Source organism: Malaclemys terrapin, chromosome 4 (assembly GCF_027887155.1).
Source record: "Malaclemys terrapin pileata isolate rMalTer1 chromosome 4, rMalTer1.hap1, whole genome shotgun sequence".
Taxonomy (NCBI): domain Eukaryota; kingdom Metazoa; phylum Chordata; order Testudines; family Emydidae; genus Malaclemys; species Malaclemys terrapin.
In genome coordinates, this window is record NC_071508.1 from 82,284,979 (window position 1) to 82,304,530 (window position 19,552).

Below are 19,552 nucleotides of genomic sequence, written 5' to 3' on the forward strand. Positions count from 1 at the left end.
CTTTAAGAAAAACACAGAACAACATGAAATGGCGATAAAATATGAAATTATGAGCATTGACAACACTTTAACTCTCTCACACAAACTTGGTGGTCTCCCCTGTGCTCAGCAACAATTTAATCACAGAGCTACAATGAAGTCTCCTACATTGAAGTCTCGTATTTTAAAGGATATGTCAGCACTTCGAGCTGGAGAGGCTGATTCCCAGCTTGAGGAGGCATACCCATGCTAGCTCTCATTGAGCTAATGCACTAAAAATAGTGTAGCCAAAGTGGTGTGAGCAACAGAACAGGCTAGCGATCCCTAATACATACCCATCCAAGATCCTAGGCATATACTTGGGGCAGCTAGCCCATCCCACAGTTTGTGCCACCATGGTTATGCTCTCTTTTTAGCATGCTAGCTCAATGAGAACTAGTGTGTGTCTCCTTGAGCTGGGCATCACACCCCCAGCTCGAAATGTAGACATACCCTAAGACTGCATTGGTCTTACAAAATGTGCTACACAATACTTACTGGAACAACGAGGAGTCCGGTGGCACCTTAAAGACTAACAGCATGGGCATAAGCTTTCGTGGGTAAAAAAACCCACTTTCCAAATAAATCTGTTAGTCTTTAAGGTGCCACTGGAGTCCTCGTTGTTTTTGTGGATACAGACTAACACGGCTACTCCGCTGATATTTAATACTTACTGGCTTACTAAAGTATTAGTAAAAATAATTAATAATTATTTTGCTATAGCCCCAATTTTAGAGGTCTGCTGCTCACCATAATCACACCAGGGCTGTCCTGAGGATTTTTGAAAAAGCCTTGTGATATATTTTTGGAATACATCTTAAGCGTAATGAACCCTTCACACTCTGCCCCTCGCTACTAATCTGTTATTGTATTTTATCATGTTGACACCCCTTTTACTACATTGATACCACCACCAGCCCTGACTCCTTGTTTGTCCATTTATCCCACAACCGTCTTTGCACTTTCCTCCACACCACTCCTTACACAAAGAACACACCCCTTAAAATAGGTTGTAAAGTCTCTTTCCTGTGCTCTTTTATATCCCTCCTCAAGTCTCATTGCTACTGTAATGCCTACAAGAAATTAGCCAACTTGGGGATGGCTGATATTTATAGGAAACAGCAAAAGAGTTGACTTGTATGGTTTATTTCTCTCCTTTACTTCTTATTTCTTGCTTGTTGTCCTAGATAGTGAGAAATTCAGGGGAGGGACTGTGACTTACTATATGTTTGGACAATGTGTGGCAAATTGCCGGTGTTACCACAATACAAATAAACAATAATTTATGTGAAATGTGTGTTGGGATTGTGAGGTATTGTTCCCGCCTAACCACCTCTAGTAGGAGAACTGAAACCCAGCTGTATGTGTGTGTTGGAGATTTTGCACTGTTGCTAACATTTAGAAAAGTTTAGCAAGGGGCAAATGTCCATATAAACTGGGGGCCTGGGTGTCCTTAGGGCCCTGATTCAGCAAAGCACTTACGTATGTACTTAAATCTTGTTGATTTCCAGTGGGACTTGAGCACATTATTAAAGATGTGCTTAAGTGATATGCAGAATTGGGGCCGAGGTTGGAAGGAGTGGATGCATGGCAGGGGCAGTGTGTGCGCATACACACGTGAATGCATTCTGGTGAGTGTTAGGACTTTTAAAATATTAACTACTTAACTGTCACAACCAATCTGTTAGATGAGTATAATCCCCATTTTGCAGATGTGGAAACTGAGGCACAGAGCAGTTAAAGTCAATGTTTTCAAATTTGGGTGTATAAAATAAAACACCTGAATATGCATCTCTAGATTTAAGTGCCTTTCTTTAGGCATTCAAATTTGACTATTTTGACCAATATGCCTTCACAAAAGCTACGGTGGTAGTTGGGTCAAAATAGGATTACTCCCTTACTCTTTCCCTTATTTAGTGTGCAATTAGAAATTTCATATCTGGTCTGTGAATGCAATGTCAAGAGCAGATTTAGGTAGTTTGGTTTTTTTTAAATTAAACATCCCAAGCTTCTTCAGAAACTTGCTGTCCTATGCCATCTCTCTTATTAGCTATAGTACATTCTGTTGTGAATTTGTTAGATCTCTTAAACTAAGCAGGGATGGCCCTGATTACTACATGGATGGGAACCTTCCAGGGAAATCTGAGGAACTGCTATGAGTGGTACAGTAGCGGATGCTTTTCAATTTGAGTCAATACTGACTGATGTCCCAGCATGGTGCTGGTCGGATGTTGTGCTGCAGAAGGAGATGTGGATCACTCAGTGAGGGGTGGTCTCACTTCAGAGTGAGTACTGAGCTCAGTGCCCCCAGAACATTTGAAAATACTTCAAAAATTAACTATCAAAAAGGAAATATTTTTATTAATTATTAATTGTGGTTTGTTTCATATAATAATGCAGGATCAGCAGAGATGTGCTCAGTTAGTGTTCACGGCAACTAGGAAAATGGTCACACTTTCAGATGATACAGACTGAACAGTTTCCTGCATTTATCACATTAATGATGTCAAAAGAGTCCAGACTTGGCTCAGCTCAAACACTAATGAGATCTTACATCCACCAGAGCAAAGCCCAGATTTAATTCTAATAGGATTTTTAAAATATAGGAATCCACCAAATTAAATCCTAGCCAAAACACCAACAGGCCCTCCAAGCTCCAGGTACACCACAGCTCTAATTCAACATTAATTGGATATCACATGTATAAATTGAAACAACAGATTAACATGTGTTTCAAAGTAAACCAGTTTACATACAATCAGTTGTAAGATGATGAGAAAAGGCAGGTATAAACAGATTTAAAGAGAGGCATATTCTCAGGGTCTGGGGGAGGGTGAAAGTTTCAGGTAGGTCAAGATAGAAGAGTAGGTTATGTGGGATTGAAGGTGGTCAAGAGCTCGGAGAAATACATTTGAGATTGAAGAAGAAAACTGAATAGTTAGAATTGAAGTCAGAGGAGAGGTAGAGATGGAAGTGAGTCAGAGAAGTAGGGTAGAACAAATCCATGTCCCTTGAGCATTCTGAAACTAGGTGAATGAGTTTGATTTGGATTGAGAGATTGTGTTGGATGAATAAATATTGTTACTAATTCCAAAATACATGTATTTACTCCATATACCATAAATGGCATCTTTGCTTCCTCCCTGAATGCCCTAAATCTCTCTTCTCCAGGATCCTAAGATGTAGCATGCTTCAGGGAGATTTTTTTCAAACTTACCACCGTGACTCTCTCCATCACTGTTGAGATATTGGTAATAATCATGGGGCTGACGGTAGAGGTCTGACTCATAGGATACCACGTCTTCTGAGGGCTGCAGAGAGAGGAGGAATGGTTAGGCCTGAGAGCCTGGACAAAACTCTCTCACAATTATTTAGATCAGTTAGGCACAGGAGGGGAAGGGGGATGCCAAGACACTATCTGTCAAGGAGGGGATGGGGAGAGGAGGGTCTTCAAAAGTTCTTATTTTACTAGCAGGGAATGAGGAAAAAATAGAAACCAAAAAGCGGCCTGCAATAAAGGAAGTTCACCTCCTGGGAGCCAATGGGAAATGAGTTTGCTGCTATCATTGCCGTAGACAAGGAGATCCCATTCATCCTACATAGTCCTTTGGCTAGCAGTTGGAAAGAAAAATAATTCAAGGACTTGTATAATGCTGTAGGAAAGGTGTGCTCTTGTGCTCTTGGAAACCAAGCACAGGCCATGATGCTATGCTACCAGCACAGATGACAGCATGCATGCCTCCTCCCTAGTACTGGCAGATACCCACTCTCTTCCCTCCTCCCCATCACCAGTGCAAGCAGACCTCTGCCTTAAATGCTGGCTCTGGGTGCTTGTGGGTGGTCTATGTGAATGGTGCTGAGGTTTGTGACTGCTAGTGTGTGGATATAGGTGAGTGGTCATGCTGGGACTACAAGACTGAAACACTTCATTTCTGATCACTTGTCCAGGACCAGTGTTCAGAAAAGTTCACTGGTGCTGTAAGCATTTGTATTGTTCTCCTTGAAGTGTTTCAGTCCCCTGGAAAATCCCAAACACTGGACACTACAGCGTGTATATCATGTAATGGAGTAAGGTATTTTTAAATAAATTTGGTGGTGTTTAATATTAGTTATGCATAACTCAATTGTTTCACCAGACTAAAAAAAAAATTAATCTTTCTCTCTTTTGGCGGTTCCCATTCCCAGCACTATCTAATAGATCCCTGGAGTCTAGACCACTGCCGACATCACAAGCAGTTCCCATTTCCAAGCTCAAGAAAAGCAACAACAGTGCAGTATTATGCAGTGGACTTCGTTAAACTTTTGTCCAAATAACTTCGTTGTAGTACTTTCTTTCTGGAGAAACAGGAAATTCTTACAATGTCAAGTACAATGAATAGTCTCTCAGACTTTGCTGCGAGAGGAAATTACAGTTTGGAGATAAATATAAACATTTCTATAATTTTTTCTTATCCTGGGATGTTTTGTTTAATTAACGTTCAAGAGCAACACAAATATTGAAAATAATTTAATAAATTAGATGACACATATTTTTAAAACATCATTCCAATTAATATCTTGCTTCCATATTCTGACCTCTCCCCCAGCCTGAGATATGTGCTACACTTCTTTGTGAAAATGCCACAGGCTTTTCAGACTCGTCCACATCCCTTCTGCTAGATTCTCTGCCTTTAACACTGCAGAGTGGCTGCTGAGTGATCCCACTTTTTATTGCAATCCTAGTTTTTAAATCAAAATTTGGAGTGACAGTAATCAAAATCCTTCCCCCCATTCTGTCCTCTCTCCCTTAAGTGACTGAAATTTTAGGGGTTTTGGTCCCCAAATGGGAACCCCTGCCATGCTCCTTCCCTTGTTTGTTTTCCCCTCCCTCGTCATGGCAGAGGAATCCAAACAGCACAAGGAGGCCTTCTCAGGAGCTACAAAGGAGGATGTCTGCCATAATTCCTCCCAGCCTATGCACCCCTTGCTATGACCAGGGAAAGGGCATCTAGACTTGACTTGGTAGGGCCTATGCATCCCTCCCCAAACAGCCAAGTATTCCTGGAACTGACTGTCTTCACTGATTGTACACTCTTCAGAATTAAATTAAAAAATCTCCCCAAACTCACCTACCCCCAATCCAATTCAATCCAAGGGAAAAGTTTCAGGGTCGCAGCCCAGGTTTTTAAGTAGGTAATTGAGTCACTTGGGAAAGAGTCTGGTATCTTTTCTGACTCTCGTTATTGCCAAAAAGAAGCTCTGGAGTCCTAGGGCTGACCCTCTGTGCTTTCTCCTCTCTAATTATGTATCTGATGATGTGTACTGTGGCTTAGGAGCTCCCTCCCACCCAAGATGATTAAGATACAAAAGGGAACATCAGCCCAAAAGGAAGCGACTGCTCAAAGGACTGATGACCACCACCTCAAAAGAAACACCAAAAGGCCAAAAAACAGGAAAAAATCAGAAAGTATTCCAGATCCTCATCTCCTGCCATTAGATGTATTTCCTCCGCTGAAGAAGGGGGTACTCTTAGCTTTGAAGTATGATAAAACCAAGCTAGAGAAGCAGGAGAGGTTCTCTCTCCCACCCTCCCCCCAGATTTGTTTGAAAACATGGGGAGTAAGGTGATGGTTGCCATTAAGATTCTGCCAGAACAAGAAGATGAGCAGGCTAGCACATGGGAGAAGTATTTCCCATTGAAAATTAAAACAGAATTTGCCTTTCCTCATTGATTACTCCTTCAAAGATGGCAGTAGGGTGGAGCGTGAAACTCACAACAAAGGGGAAAGGGTGAGCACTGAAATGCTACAGGGTCCTAGAACCCAAAGACTTTTTTTCTCCAAGATCAATGCAGCAGTGGCAGCACTTCTGGAAAAGGATGTGGCAATTCTATAGAGGGGGATTTCTTCCCAAAGGATAAAGAAGATAGAAAGATAGAAGTGAACCTTGGAAGGGACTTTGAAGCTTTTTCAGTGTCCTTCAAAGCCTCACTGGCACCATGACTTTGTTAGCACCACCTGTTAGAATGTTCTGATGAGATGACCTAAAAAGCCACAACTCAATTAAAAACAATACTAAAGAGGCAGACAGATTGCTGCCATGGCCTTAGAGAATCCATAGAACTAACTTGTTGGCCAGTGGATAATTTATTCAAAGCAAATCTTCTATGCCTCAAAATTCTCAGGTACAGCTGTTCAGGAAAAGCTTGATAAAGTGGTAGCTAACAACCAGGACAAGCAAAAGTCCAAGAAGGACAGTAAGCTCTCACACAGGACAGAAGCTGTATTCACTTGTACCCACAAACAAGAGGTACCAGAAAAGGGACTCCTCTTATTTGAGGGTTAAGACCTAGTCCCAAAACACTGAAGGGAAGCCCAGATCACAATGAGTCCAACCCCTCCTTCCAGGTCAGTATGACTGCAACAGAACCTGTGTCCATCCAGAAATAGGCCTACAGGGCAGTATATACCACTTCTCAGATTTCAGATAGGTGGGTACAGGACAGAGTACAGCATGGATACTCTTTGGTCCTCCTGGTTTCTCCTCCACAGCCTTTCTTCATGCCCTCTCCAATTACAAGTGATCAGAAACATCAAGTAATCCAGATTTCTCACACCTCCAACAGCTAATGATGATAACGATCCCTCAAGAGAAAAAGTGCTGAGTGTCGTACTCAATTTTCTTCATAGTGGGGAAAAAAACAGGAGTCTGGTCTGTATTAAAGCTCAAGAGTCTGACCAGCTTGATAATGTTCTGAACTGATGTTCTAGCTTCCACTGTCTCTCCAACTTAACTCACTGTATTTTGTTTCCATATACATGCAGCCTGGATATAGTCATGTCAGTAAGAATTTCTGAAATCTCTCCTCTTAGAAGACATGAGCCTTAGTGCTTCTTCTTAGTCATTTGTAACCACCAGTGACTCTCCCCCCACTCATAACTCATAAGAAATAATTCTTACTTTTTTTGACAGAAACTTCAACACACAAAAGAAAAAGAATTGCACGTGCTAGTTATGCAAAGTGCAGTTAAAATATTAGCCTTTGTAATACAGGAACATTTCAGGAAAACATCTATGTATTCCTTTCACCCCAAATACCTGAGTCTGAAAGCATCCCAATCCTCCATAGCTAGATGGATCAAGTGCTGTATCGTTGAAACATATTCAGCCACACATAAACAAGTTCCAGAAAGGTTCACTCAACACATTCCACAGCAGCATCCTGTACAGAAAGGGCCTCAGCCACCACAGAGGAAATCTGTAAAGCTGCCACCTGTCATCCGTAAAAAGTTTTATAAAGCATAACCAACTTCACATTCATATCTCTGAAGATGCATCCCTTGGCAGGAAGGCCAAGCAGTGGTCCCAAAATAGATAAATACTACCAGTTTTAGATAAGGGATAGAACTTTCTTCTTTCCTCCTTGCTTCTCCTTCCCTAATATTTTTTCCTTACTACTTGTGATTCCCCAAATTTGGGAGTGAGGTGAAGACACAGAGAAAACTTTTTACATGATTACTTCTGTTCTGGGACTGACCTCTTCCCCCAAGTCCTCCCACACAAGAGAACTCCAAAGTCACATGAGGTGTGTTCTGCCATCAGTATTTACAGGAAGAAAGGCACTGGGCAAATGTCTGATGGGAGAAGAGGTCAGTTCCAGAAAGAAAATATCAAGTAGCAAATTTTCCATATTCCCCCGTTTCAGTATAATTTTTACCAGCCAGTAGTCTCTCAAACTTGATTATCATTCACAAATCTAACTGTCTTCAGTGGGAGCTGGGTGCTCAGCGCCTCTAAAAATCAGGCTTCTTTTATTTAGGTTTATTTATTTATGAATTTAGATGCCTAGATTTTAGACACCCTATTTTGAAAAATTTGGCCTAAGATTCTCTGCCTTGTGGTTTATTGGCCTTCCTGGTCACTGCTCCCTTGGACAAAGGAAAAATATCATATTAATTCTTGCATCCCATGCAAGTCTGCTCCTCACAAGGACCTTAAAATGGAACTTCCTATCACCAGTGTATCTAAGTAGATTCTCTCAGCTGTATGGGTGGGATGAATGATATGTGAAGATCGATAATAAATTGATGGACAATTTCTGTTTTCTCTCTCCTTTTCCTTGATGAACTCTGTCATAGTAAGACTGAATGTTTTATCAATCCTTCATAGAATTCATCTCAAAGTCCCTCCTTAAATCACTGTTTAGTTTCTGCTTTAGGTTTCATTAAACTTATATTTTTGTCTATGATCAGGAAGAGAGAAGAGCTTTCCCTGAGCCTCTTCTCCCATTGACACCAGCATGTGCTCCTGAGGTCTCTTGGCCTCCCCACACCATGCACTTTGGGCTAGCCTGCCCTCTTCTGGAGCCCCCCAACCAGGCACACATTTTACCAGGTATTTTAAGCCATTATTACTTCTGTGATACACATTGATCTGAAACCTTTTTCCAGACAGGAAACAAAAGAGCAGCATATTTTACTTTTTAGAGATTTTAGTTGATGTGTATTATGATGATTCCATGCCCTCTGAGGAAGGGTGACAGGAAGTTTTGCTAGGAACTGATTGTGCTTTGAAGCTGGTCTCCTTTCCTACATGCCCTGAGCTACAGTATGTTATCCAAGACCTCAAGCAAGTGTTCAGCAAACACACAAATCAAATATGTCATTGAAATTAAAGGGAGAATTGCCCCACCTTCCCCTTGGTTTGGCAAACCTAGATAAAATTACTGCAGCAAGAAACGAGCTACAAAGCTATTTGGACAATGTAAATGACAGAAGTTGAGAAGAGCTGCAAGTGTTCCAACTGAATTCCAAGTAATAGTCTGAATATTTTTCTCTAAGATTTTGTCATATGGTTCAATCAGATTGTAAATTTACTGAATTCTGTTTGGGTTTTTGTTTTTTTCCCCCTTGGTGTGTGAATATGGTTCAATCAAATTGTACATTTACTGAATTCTGTTTGAGTTTTTGTTTTGTTTTTTTTCTCCCTTGTGTGTGATTCAGAAATACCCAACACAGCTCCCCGTGATGTGCAGCTGACACTGGTTTATGGACAAACGCAACCTTATTTCCTTGGAAAAATTTACAAAACTCTTTTTTAGAAAGGATGGGGAAATCATGTTAACTCCACAGACTCAGTGGCCCACACAGGAAATGCAGGTGTGCTGGACGTGCTGTATATGGAAGGTTTCTTTCCCCTCTCTCACACACAAAATTTCACACCAAAGCTGTTGGTTCTACAGGCAGCTCCTTAGAAATTCTCAGGCATCTCAGGGCAGCACGAGACAGAGGTTTACATTGTAGACCTTTCTGCCTTGGTGTTAAAGTAGTTAGATCCAGAAGTGCACTAGAGAGGACATTTGTCCCAGTTTATAGGATTCTTCCCACTGCGTCTTCCACCTTAATTGTTTAACCTCCAAAGAAAGAAACTGTGACTTTTAAACCATATTCAACCATCACTTTCCAAACCAAGCCTAATGGTTCTCTAGCAGAATCAGGAGGAAGGCAGTTACAGACACACCCTAAACTGAAAGGGGAGGGACAGAAGAGGGAAGTGTCACTTCACAGAAACCCTGTCTCTATAAACAGCTAATGTCTGTCCCCTAAAGAGTCCCAGTGGGCCAGCCACTTACAGTGAAACTGTGTGTGCTCAAATTGCTGCCCCGCAAAGCACCTAAATTCAAAACAAAATATAAAAATTGTGGAAAATACAAAGTAATCTATTTTTGAATATTTTTAATCACATAAATCAGAAAATAATATTTGTTCTGTCAGGTGCTTCAATAAGATGTGATTCTATTTCCACTATAAATAGTCTCTTCTCTGAACAGAGTGTAGCTAGAACTCCAATCTGAATGGATTAACAAAGGTTATAATAATGGGGAGATGGTGTTGGATTTTCACTCACTCCACACCCTGGAATTTGAGAGTGGAAGAGAGACTCCTCAGAAAGAGTGTTATAGGTGAATGAGACCCTTAGAGCAGTCAGGAAACCCCTTCTCTCTCTTTTCCCTCAAGACTCCAAGGGAAGATTGGGTCAGTTTTTGTAGTAATGCTTGTCAGAGAATTCAGAATTGTGGCATGACCTCAAAACAAGCCCAGAGAGTCATTTATGGAGAACAGTGGAAATCTCAATATTCATTCAATTCACTCAAATCCTTTTCAAATTATGATCCTGACAGATTCACAGACAGACTGACTGGACTGATGTAGGCAACATGGGACACTAATAATTTTGCATGCTCCTTCCACCCGTGGGGCAACTTTTGGATTCCATGGTCTCCAGTCTGAGAAATGTTGCAATACTGTGTGAAGAGAGAGATCCTGCTACAGTCACACATATTTTGCTAGCAACATTGATGCCAACAATTAAAAGAAATTGAGGGGTATAATTTTGGAGGATAGGTAGGGCGATGGGAGATGGCAAAGAGAAGACCTGCTACAAATTTTGCCAAAGTGTCCCTGGGGCTGTACTGTTTCCTAACTGAGTACACATGGCCTGTAAGTAAAGCATGTGCCAAATAAAATCCCCTCATTTGACTTCTCTGGAACTTACATAGAGTTAACAAGTGTACCTAGGCTCATCACCCACCCATTCCACTTCAGAGACGCCACATTACAAATCTGGTGTTTCTGAACAGCAGGTTGGTGAAACAACTTTTCTAATAAACTATGGCTTAGTTAGTTAGTTAATAAGATATGGATCCCATGGTCCTAGTCTGAGAAATGTTGCAATAGTGTGTGAAGAGAGAGATCGTGTTGCAGTCACACACATTTTGCTACCATCATGGATGCCAACAACTGAAAGCATTAAAAGGGGTATCTTTTTGGAGGATGGGTAGGGCGATGGGAGATGGCAAAAAGAGAAAACCTGCTACAAATTTTGCCAAAGTGTCCCTGGGGCTGTACCGTTTCCTAACTGAGTACACATGGCCTGTAAGTAAAGCATGTGCCAAATAAAATCCCCTCATTTGACTTCTCTGGAATTTATATAGAGTTAACAAGTGTACCCAGGGCCATCACCCACCCATTCTAATTCAGAAACTCCCCATTACAAAGCTAGTGTTTCTGAACAGCCGGCTGGTGAAACAACTTTCTTAATAAACAATAACCCCAAGTTAATTACTTTAAAATAAGAGTTAACAGTGTAACAAAGCTTCAAAGGCAAAAGGGACAGAAAAATCCAACGATCACTTATAAAAAGGAAAGTTTGTGTCTCTGGAAAAAAATGTAGAGATTTAGTTAAGGTTTTATCTTGAACTTTCTAGCTGACTTTTTATAGTCCAAAAAAGGAAAGTTTTCAACCCCATTATACACAGATGGGTGGAGTGAAGTAGGGGAGATTTAGGATTATTTCAAAAACACAAATTTCACTCGTATTTAAGATAAAAATCTCAAAATCTATAGAAACTGAATCCAGAGACTAGAATCTTGTCCCTTGCAAATAGCAAGCAGCCGTGGAGTTTCCAAAATATAAAACCAGCACTTGGTCGCTTTTATCTCACAGACTGGCAGATACTTTAAATACATAAAATTATGTTTAAATATACAGATTATAAATAATTACAACCTCAAACAAAACCCAGCTTTTATACCACAAAGCCAACTTTTGAGAACTGATGTGTTACATCCATAAAATATAAAAATACTCAGAAACTATACAAGTTCAGAGAGCAAACATTAACTTTCCATTCATTAGAAAACTTGTCACTAGCTTTATACATTGACCTGAGCCCAACTTTCAGGCATTACAAACACAGACAAAAAGAGGCATTCTCAAATAGTAAATCCTAATTTGCTTTGTCTTTTGTTGCTGAACCCAATGAGCCATATTTGGAATTAACCCCATATACTCACAGGGGAAATGAGGGGAAATCCTTCCATTTTGCAAGCTTGCAACATTCAGCCAACTTCTTAGTGAATTTTCTAATTTCAATTTTCAAACATCCAGAATAACTGACTTTAAAAGTTGCATTAAAAAAAAAGCAAAAAAACACAACACAACAAAAGTGAGATCTTTGGACTCCTTGAAGTCCCCTTGTTGTAATGGATCTCAGGATAGGAGAAGGGCCCTAATTAGCTTTCATACTTTTCTGTAATAGGTTCTGAGGTGAGAACCTTCCCTGGACTTATCTGAAGTTCCTGATTTTATCAAATGTCTGTAGAAGGGAGATAGTCCCTGGGCTGTATCAGCTCAGTGTGACATCACATCAGCCTCAAACCCAGTTTGCATAAATCTCATTTCAAGGAGTTGTAGTGCTGAAACAGGAAGTCTGTCACCAGCCAGATCTGCCATAGGCAGGTGCTTACTACATAACCAACAGCGCAGGCCCCACCAGTAAACAAGCATACTGGTGCAGTGTTTTTTATTGTCAAGTATCAGGGGGTAGCCGTGTTAGTCTGTATCTACAAAAACAACAAAGAGTCTGGTGGCACCTTAAAGACTAACAGATTTATTTGGGCATAAGCTTTCGTGAGTAAAAACCTCACTTCTTCGGATGCAAGGATGCTGCATCCGAAGAAGTGAGGTTTTTACTCACGAAAGCTTATGCCCAAATAAATCTGTTAGTCTTTAAGGTGCCACCAGACTCTTTGTTGTTTTTTATTGACAGTGAGAGAATAGAATGCTTCATACAAGTAGAGTTGAAGCACAGAGATGTTACAGCTCTCTGGTTTAATGCAGTAACACAGACCTGAGTTAGTGATGCTGCCTATGATGTTAATACAGTTACAAGAACCTGCATCAATTGTAGCCCTGTGTTGGAGTGATGCAGCAACATATCTCAGTGTCCATGATATCCCTTTCTGGGAGCAATGCATGCTCAAAGATATAGTCTTAAGTTCATTCAAAAGGCTGAAGAGAACCCATGGACACGGCTTAATAATTGCTTCTAATATGGAGTTAAATGATTCATTGAAAGTGTTTAAGACCCTTCATATGTTTCCTTGAGGTCTCTGAACTTATTGGACTGTGGAAAGGGAAAGCAACAGTGGGGAGTGGAAAAGTGTCCCTTTTTGGGTACGTCTACATTGCAAAAAAAGACTTGTGGCAGCAAGTTTCAGAGCCCAGGTCAACTCACTCATGCTACAAGGCTAAAAATAGCAGTGTAGATGTTCAGGCTGAGGTTGTAGCCTGGGCTCTGAAACTCAGCGAGGGGGGTGTACCTGTCCCTTTGTGTAAAGAATCTGAAGATTCAGATCCTAACATTTTCCTGAGCAGGCTGCACCAGCCCTTCTTCCCATACATCATTCCTCCCTCTCTCTGTCCTGCTGTTTTACTTATATGTGGCTGCACTGGAAATATGTGTCCTATCATTGTGCCTGGTGCTGACAGGAAAACGAGGAGGCATGGAGCAGGGTGTGGGGGTTGAGGCCTTGCAGCCTGTGTAGAGCTGACATTCTCTCTAGCTCTGCAAAATGCCTCCTCATCTTGCAATTAGTTGTTCTTATTTTGGAAAAATGAATTGTGGTTGTTTGGATTGTTCCCCTTCATTCTATGCCCTGGGCCACAGGTTCTGCTTTTGACAGGAGCATGCTCACCGCTCACCTGGGACTATGTGTGGGGGAATTTCAGCTAAAGTGCAAGCTTCCTCCCTCTTACACTGGTAAAACCAAAGGCCGGTCACAAGTTCCTCTCCTTCCCAGCCCTGAAGAACCCAACAAACAAACCATATTAGCAATGGGCTGTGGCTGGGACATGGTGGGAGGTTAACTCTTGATGTCCTAGATTGACTTTCTTCCGTACTGACTGGTACCTAAGATTCACATTCCTATTTTGCTGGCACCAAAAAATCTTGTAGTTTACCTTGAGGAAAACAAGCTGGGAAACGGTTCACATAAAAGACCACCTTCATCTCTGATAGGTAGCAAGCTTAGTGGGTAAAGGGAATGCAGCAGCTGGGTAGACCTTGATGTTAGTAAGAAAAAAAGGAAAACTACAGAAATATAGATTAGATGTAACTACTCTAAAAGAGATACAAAATTAGCTAAAATCAAATGTGGAGTCCTCATTAATGGTTCATTGTCAAGTAGGATCCTACAGAGATCCATTCTGGGTCCAGTCCTATATATATTTTCATTCGTGACTTGTAGCTTGTAGAGGGGAGTTCACTAATCAAATTTATTGATGATGCATATCTGTGAAGGGATCAAAAGTACTTGAAAGACTAGGATTAAAATAAAGCACATTGTTGATCATAAAATGTAAAAATGATCAGAAATCAATAAAATAAGATTACAAACAAATGTGAAGTCAATGAAATACACAAATCTTGAATATGGATAACTGGTTGGACTGTGGTTATAACAGATGATAAACTGAACAAAAGTAGTCGTGGCTATCTGGACATCATGTATAGGGAAGACATGCTAACTGACTGTTAGTACAGTGAAACACATCTTAAGCACCCACTGGAAGGTAAAAAAAAGTTAAAAGTGGTGCTTAATTCAGGTGGCCTTCTACTAATGACAAAATTCAACTGTAGTCAGTATATTAGAAGATACTTTGGGGTCGTCATTTAAGACAGGAAATTACCTAATAAGGATGGATGTGTTCCACGAGCTTCACTGTACTCAAAGGAATGCTAGAAAGAGGATAGGTGTCAATTATCGTACTTTGTCAATTAGAACAGAATAAGAAGTCATAAAACTTGAGCTACGGAAGGAAATACGCTGTAACTCTAAGAACAGTCCAGCAATGGAACAAGCTGCCAGGGAAGTGGTAGAATCACCCTCAGTTGAAATGTTCAAGGCTAAGGCAAAACACTAATTTAGAGTACTAGATTTTGGTTAGGGAAAATAACAATCCTGTTGTGATTCAGCCTAGATGACTATCTAATCTGTGTTTTTATACCAAGCCTATCACTGTGGTATCTTAGTGTTCAAAGTCACTTGTGAGGTCCTTTCCAACCCAAATGAGTCTATAAGTAGTTTAATAAATTCAGGTACACTTTGAATTAAGAGTGTATCCATCATTGCTCATTCCTAAAAGGATGCCTATTAAGGGATGTAAATTTGCACCAGCCTCTCCGGATCCCTGAACGTTTTATGAGATTAGACTGTATATATGTGGAACTACATATATACAGGTGGGTTTCCAGATTATAATATAATAGCACACTATTGTATAGATATAGTTTTAATCAGGCCATGAATTTTAAAATGCAAGAGGCTTATCCCATTTACCCCCCCCCCCCCCCCGCTTCACTCTGTCAGACACATCCATGGAAAAGACCAAGTGTTTATAAAGAAGTTCTCAGAATTATTTTGATTTTTCTCTTTCTCACTATCTGTTCCCATCAGAGACAAACTCAGGTGGGTTTTTTTCTCTCTCCAACCAAAGTGGAGGGTCCCAGAGTCTCCGTTAATATAATTTAGTTTTTATACAGTGCATGCCATTTTACAGATAAAACATAATCTCTGCCTTGAAAAGCTTCCAAACTCAAATTGTACAAGACATAGAAAAAATAAGAAGCAAGATGAGCAGGTAAATGAAGGCCAAGGTTTACACAAATTAAGGGAATCAGAGGTTCCTTGGTTTTGCATTGACATTGTTCTAGGTTTGTTTGTTTGTAATTTTAAATATTTGTATCTATTTGAAAATAGCATTTGCATTAATTTGGTTTAGGGGTAAAGGGCAGCATTAGAAAGTCAGAAGAAGTCAATTTGAGGATGGATTTTAAGAAGGAAAAGGAAGCTGCCTGGCATACAAGAACAGTGATGTCATTCAAGGCAGCAGGGAAGGGTGAGAAAAAGCAGACAGGCATTTATTGGAGAAGAATACAGAGGTTGCCTGAAATAAGTGGAAATGGCACATGGTACGAGTAGGTGAGTGGCAGGAGCTGAGAGCTGAGATGTGGGAATGAACAGAACTATTTAGAGTCTTGAAGATGAGAACAGATAGTTTGAACTTGATGTCAAATGAGAGAGGTAGAGCCAGTAAAAGTACTCAAAATTGGGGGTGATGGAATCAGAGCAATGGAAGAGGAAGATGACCTTAGAAATGGTATTTTGAATAATCTGGAGGATGTAAGGCCAAAGCGTATTTCCACACAAAGTACACACAACTCTAAGACAGGGTACATGGTGTTTGGTGCTCCTCACACACAGAGTGTACTCCATCTATTGGAAAGGCTCCTGAAGTTGCCTTGAAGCAGGCTAAAGCAGCCTTTGCTTTGTTGAGAGTTTGGGAATAACTCCTAAACTGGAAGATAAACCTCTGGAAAAGCTTAACAAGAGGTTTAACATAATCAAATTACAGAAGACCCCTTCTCTAAACAACATTTCTCCCTGCCAATGTATATGGCTGAGGCACATTTTAAGCAGCCCCACCCCCAATTCTACCCATTTATTCTTCAAACCACCTCTAACCACAAGCTACCAGAACAGAAGGGTTTTAACTTACAGCCACATCACACGGAGGTCCCTTTACCTCAAACCTTGCCTGGTGCTCACAAGGTAATTTTTCTTCCTACCAAAACCACATACAGGTCGCTGCCTCCTTTTATCTTGGTGACTCTTGTCACAAAAGAGCTCTTATGCAGTCTATGCTGCTGAGCTTTGTTGTGATGATGAGACATGGCCTCTCTGCACACTAGGATCCCACAGGTCTTGTATACCCTCCCCACAGCTATGTTGTCCCTAGGATTTGCACTCTCTTCAGGGCTGAGGTGGCTTGTTGGCCCTGTATACTATCCTCAGAGACCCGATGCCATGAGGACTTTACCCTACACTCCCAAGAGCCAAGGTTCCCATCAGGTCTTTTACATTTTCCCTGCATCTGAGGTGCCATGGGTCTCTCTCTTAAACCCTTTGTTACATGTGCTACCACTGAGGCCCAATATGTAACACCAAAATACAAATCCTTCTTTATTTCCATGGTGGAAACAAGAGCAGGGCAAGAGCTGATGTGAGTCTCCTGGCTAAAGAGGAATTTATTACCCCTTCTTTACAGATATGGAGCTTGAACCTAGGTAGCCTAACAGACTGAACACAGACACCACTGACAGACATACTCTATTGTATCTATGGCCTTGTCTACACTACGAGAGTAGTTCGATTTTACTTAAATCGAATTTTTGGAATCGATATTGCAAAGTCGAACATGTGTGTCCACACTAAGGACAGTAATTCGACTTTGTGAGTCCACACTAACGGGGAAAGCGTCGACATTGGAAGCTGTGCACTGTGGGCAGCTATCCCACAGTTCCCGGAGTCCCCGCTGCCCATTGGAATTCTGGGTGGAGCCGCAAATGCCTTCTGGGTAAAAAAAATGTGTCCAGGGTGCTTTTGGGTAACTGTCGTCATCCGTCCATCACTCCTGAGAGTAGCACAGACCTCTCAGAAAGCAGGGGACCCAGCGCCGAGGACATCACGGTCGCAATGGGTCATGTTGATGCCGTGGAACGGCGATTCTGGGCACGGGAAACAAGCACTGAGTGGTGGGACCGCATAGTGCTGCAGGTCTGGGATGAATCCCAGTGGCTGCGAAACTTTCGCATGCGGAAGGGAACTTTCCTGGAACTTTGTGAGTTGCTGTCCCCTGCCCTGAAGCGCAATGACACCCGGATGCGAGTAGCCCTGACTGTCCAGAAGCGAGTGGCCATAGCCCTCTGGAAGCTTGCAACGCCAGACAGCTACCGGTCAGTCGCGAACCAGTTTGGGGTGGGCAAATCTACTGTGGGGGTTGTTGTGATGCAAGTAGCCAAGGCAATCGTTGATGTACTGCTGCCAAAGGTAGTGACCCTGGGAAACGTGGAGGCGATCATAGATGGCTTCGCAGCGATGGGATTCCCAAACTGCGGTGGGGCCATAGATGGAACTCACATCCCTATCCTGGCACCGGACCACCAGGCCAGCCAGTACATTAACAGAAAGGGCTACTTTTCCATGGTGCTGCAAGCACTGGTGGACCACAGGGGACGTTTTACAAACATCTACGTCGGATGGCCGGGCAAGGTTCATGACGCTCGTGTTTTCAGGAACTCTGGTCTGTTTAGACGGCTGCAGCAAGGTATTTACTTCCCGGACCACAAAATAACTGTTGGGGATGTGGAGATGCCTATAGTCATCCTCGGGGACCCAGCCTACCCGCTAATGCCCTGGCTCATGAAGCCCTATACTGGCGCCCTGGACAGTGAAAAAGAACTCTTCAACTACTGGCTGAGCAAGTGCAGAATGGTGGTGGAGTGTGCTTTTGGCCGTCTCAAGGGGAGATGGAGAAGCTTGCTGACTCGCTGTGATCTCAGCGAAACCAATATCCCCATTGTTATAGCAGCTTGCTGTGTGCTCCACAATCTCTGTGAGAGCAAGGGGGAGACCTTTATGGCGGGGTGGGAGGTTGAGGAAAATAGCCTGGCTTCTGATTACGCACAGCCAGACAGCCGGGCGATTAGAAGAGACCAGCGGGACGCGCTGTGCATCCGGGAGGCTTTGAAAGCTAGGTTCCTGAGTGAGCAGGGTAACCTGTGACTGTAAAGTTTGTGTACAGAGAAGCCGAACCTGCCCCCGTTTCTTTACCCAGTTAATGTTGACTATCCTCTCCAGTTACATACCCCCTTCTCCCCCCCTTCCAACACACGTTTCGAAATAAAATCAGTTCTACTTTGTTAATGAACACCGTTTTCTTTACTACTGTTTTCGCGGGAATTTTTTAAAACTGGGACGCGGATTGTGGTGCGGAGCGGGTGTAGTGTAGTGACGCAAAGAAAGCTTCTAAACTCAAGGATTGACAGGCTCCGCTGTGGTGGGCTGGTTCTTTCAACGGAGCCTGTCACCCCTCCTGATCGGGACTGTGTGTATGGGGGGGCTATGTGACTTTGTGGCAGGGGGAGGACGGTTACAGATCTCCTGCTGTGTGGCTCTGTGATCCTGCATAAGGACCGCCGCTTAAGATCTGTAACTGCCCTCCCCCGCCACAAAGTCACAGAGCAACCCACCCCCCACTACAGAACATGAAAACCACCTCCCAGACTGACCAGGGCAACTAGTCACTGCACTGTGTATGTGCCCTGCTGCTGTACCTGCCCCCGCCTATGTACCCTGCCAAAGGTGACTGTCCTGTCCAATTACCATCCCCCTTTCCCCCCCTCCTCCAAAAGAACATGATGGAAACATTAGTTAACAGAAACATATTTTTTATTATCAACTACACATGGAACTGGGAGGTGAAACTTGGACGGGGGCTTGTGTCAGGCGGGAAGGAAAGAACTTGTCAAATTTTGGGGAATGACAGCCTTCTGCTACTAGAGCTCTCTGCAGGGGTGGAGTGAGAGTTGGCGTGGACTCTGCCGCCTCTCCTTCTGTGCACTTTGGGTGAGGGGGGTATGGGACTTGGTGGCGGGGGAGGGCGGTTAGAGATGGACTGCAGTGGGGCTCTGTCCTCCTGCCTCCGTTCCTGCAGAACATCCACAAGGCGCCGGAGCGTGTCCGTTTGCTCCCTCAGTAGTCCAAGCAGGGTTTGAGTCGCCTGCTGGTCTTCCTGCCGCCACCTCTCCTCCCGATCCATGTTTGCTTGGTGCATTTGGGACAAGTTCTCCCGCCACTGGGTCTGCTGTGCT

At 42.5% G+C, this 19,552-nt stretch overlaps 1 protein-coding gene across 1 annotated transcript in view; it reads right to left on the bottom strand.

The window, feature by feature from the left end:
• Positions 1-12,170, bottom strand: part of SPI1 (Spi-1 proto-oncogene) — a 30,583-nt gene extending 18,413 nt beyond the window's left edge. Inside the window, exons 1-2 of the mRNA XM_054026787.1 lie at positions 11,853-12,170; positions 3,236-3,329 (exon numbers count right to left, since the gene is read on the bottom strand). Of these exons, the coding sequence (XP_053882762.1) occupies positions 3,236-3,329; positions 11,853-11,897 (139 nt within the window). The 5' untranslated portion in view covers positions 11,898-12,170. The remainder of the gene's footprint in view (positions 1-3,235; positions 3,330-11,852) is intronic.
• Positions 12,171-19,552: the final 7,382 nt, after the last annotated feature.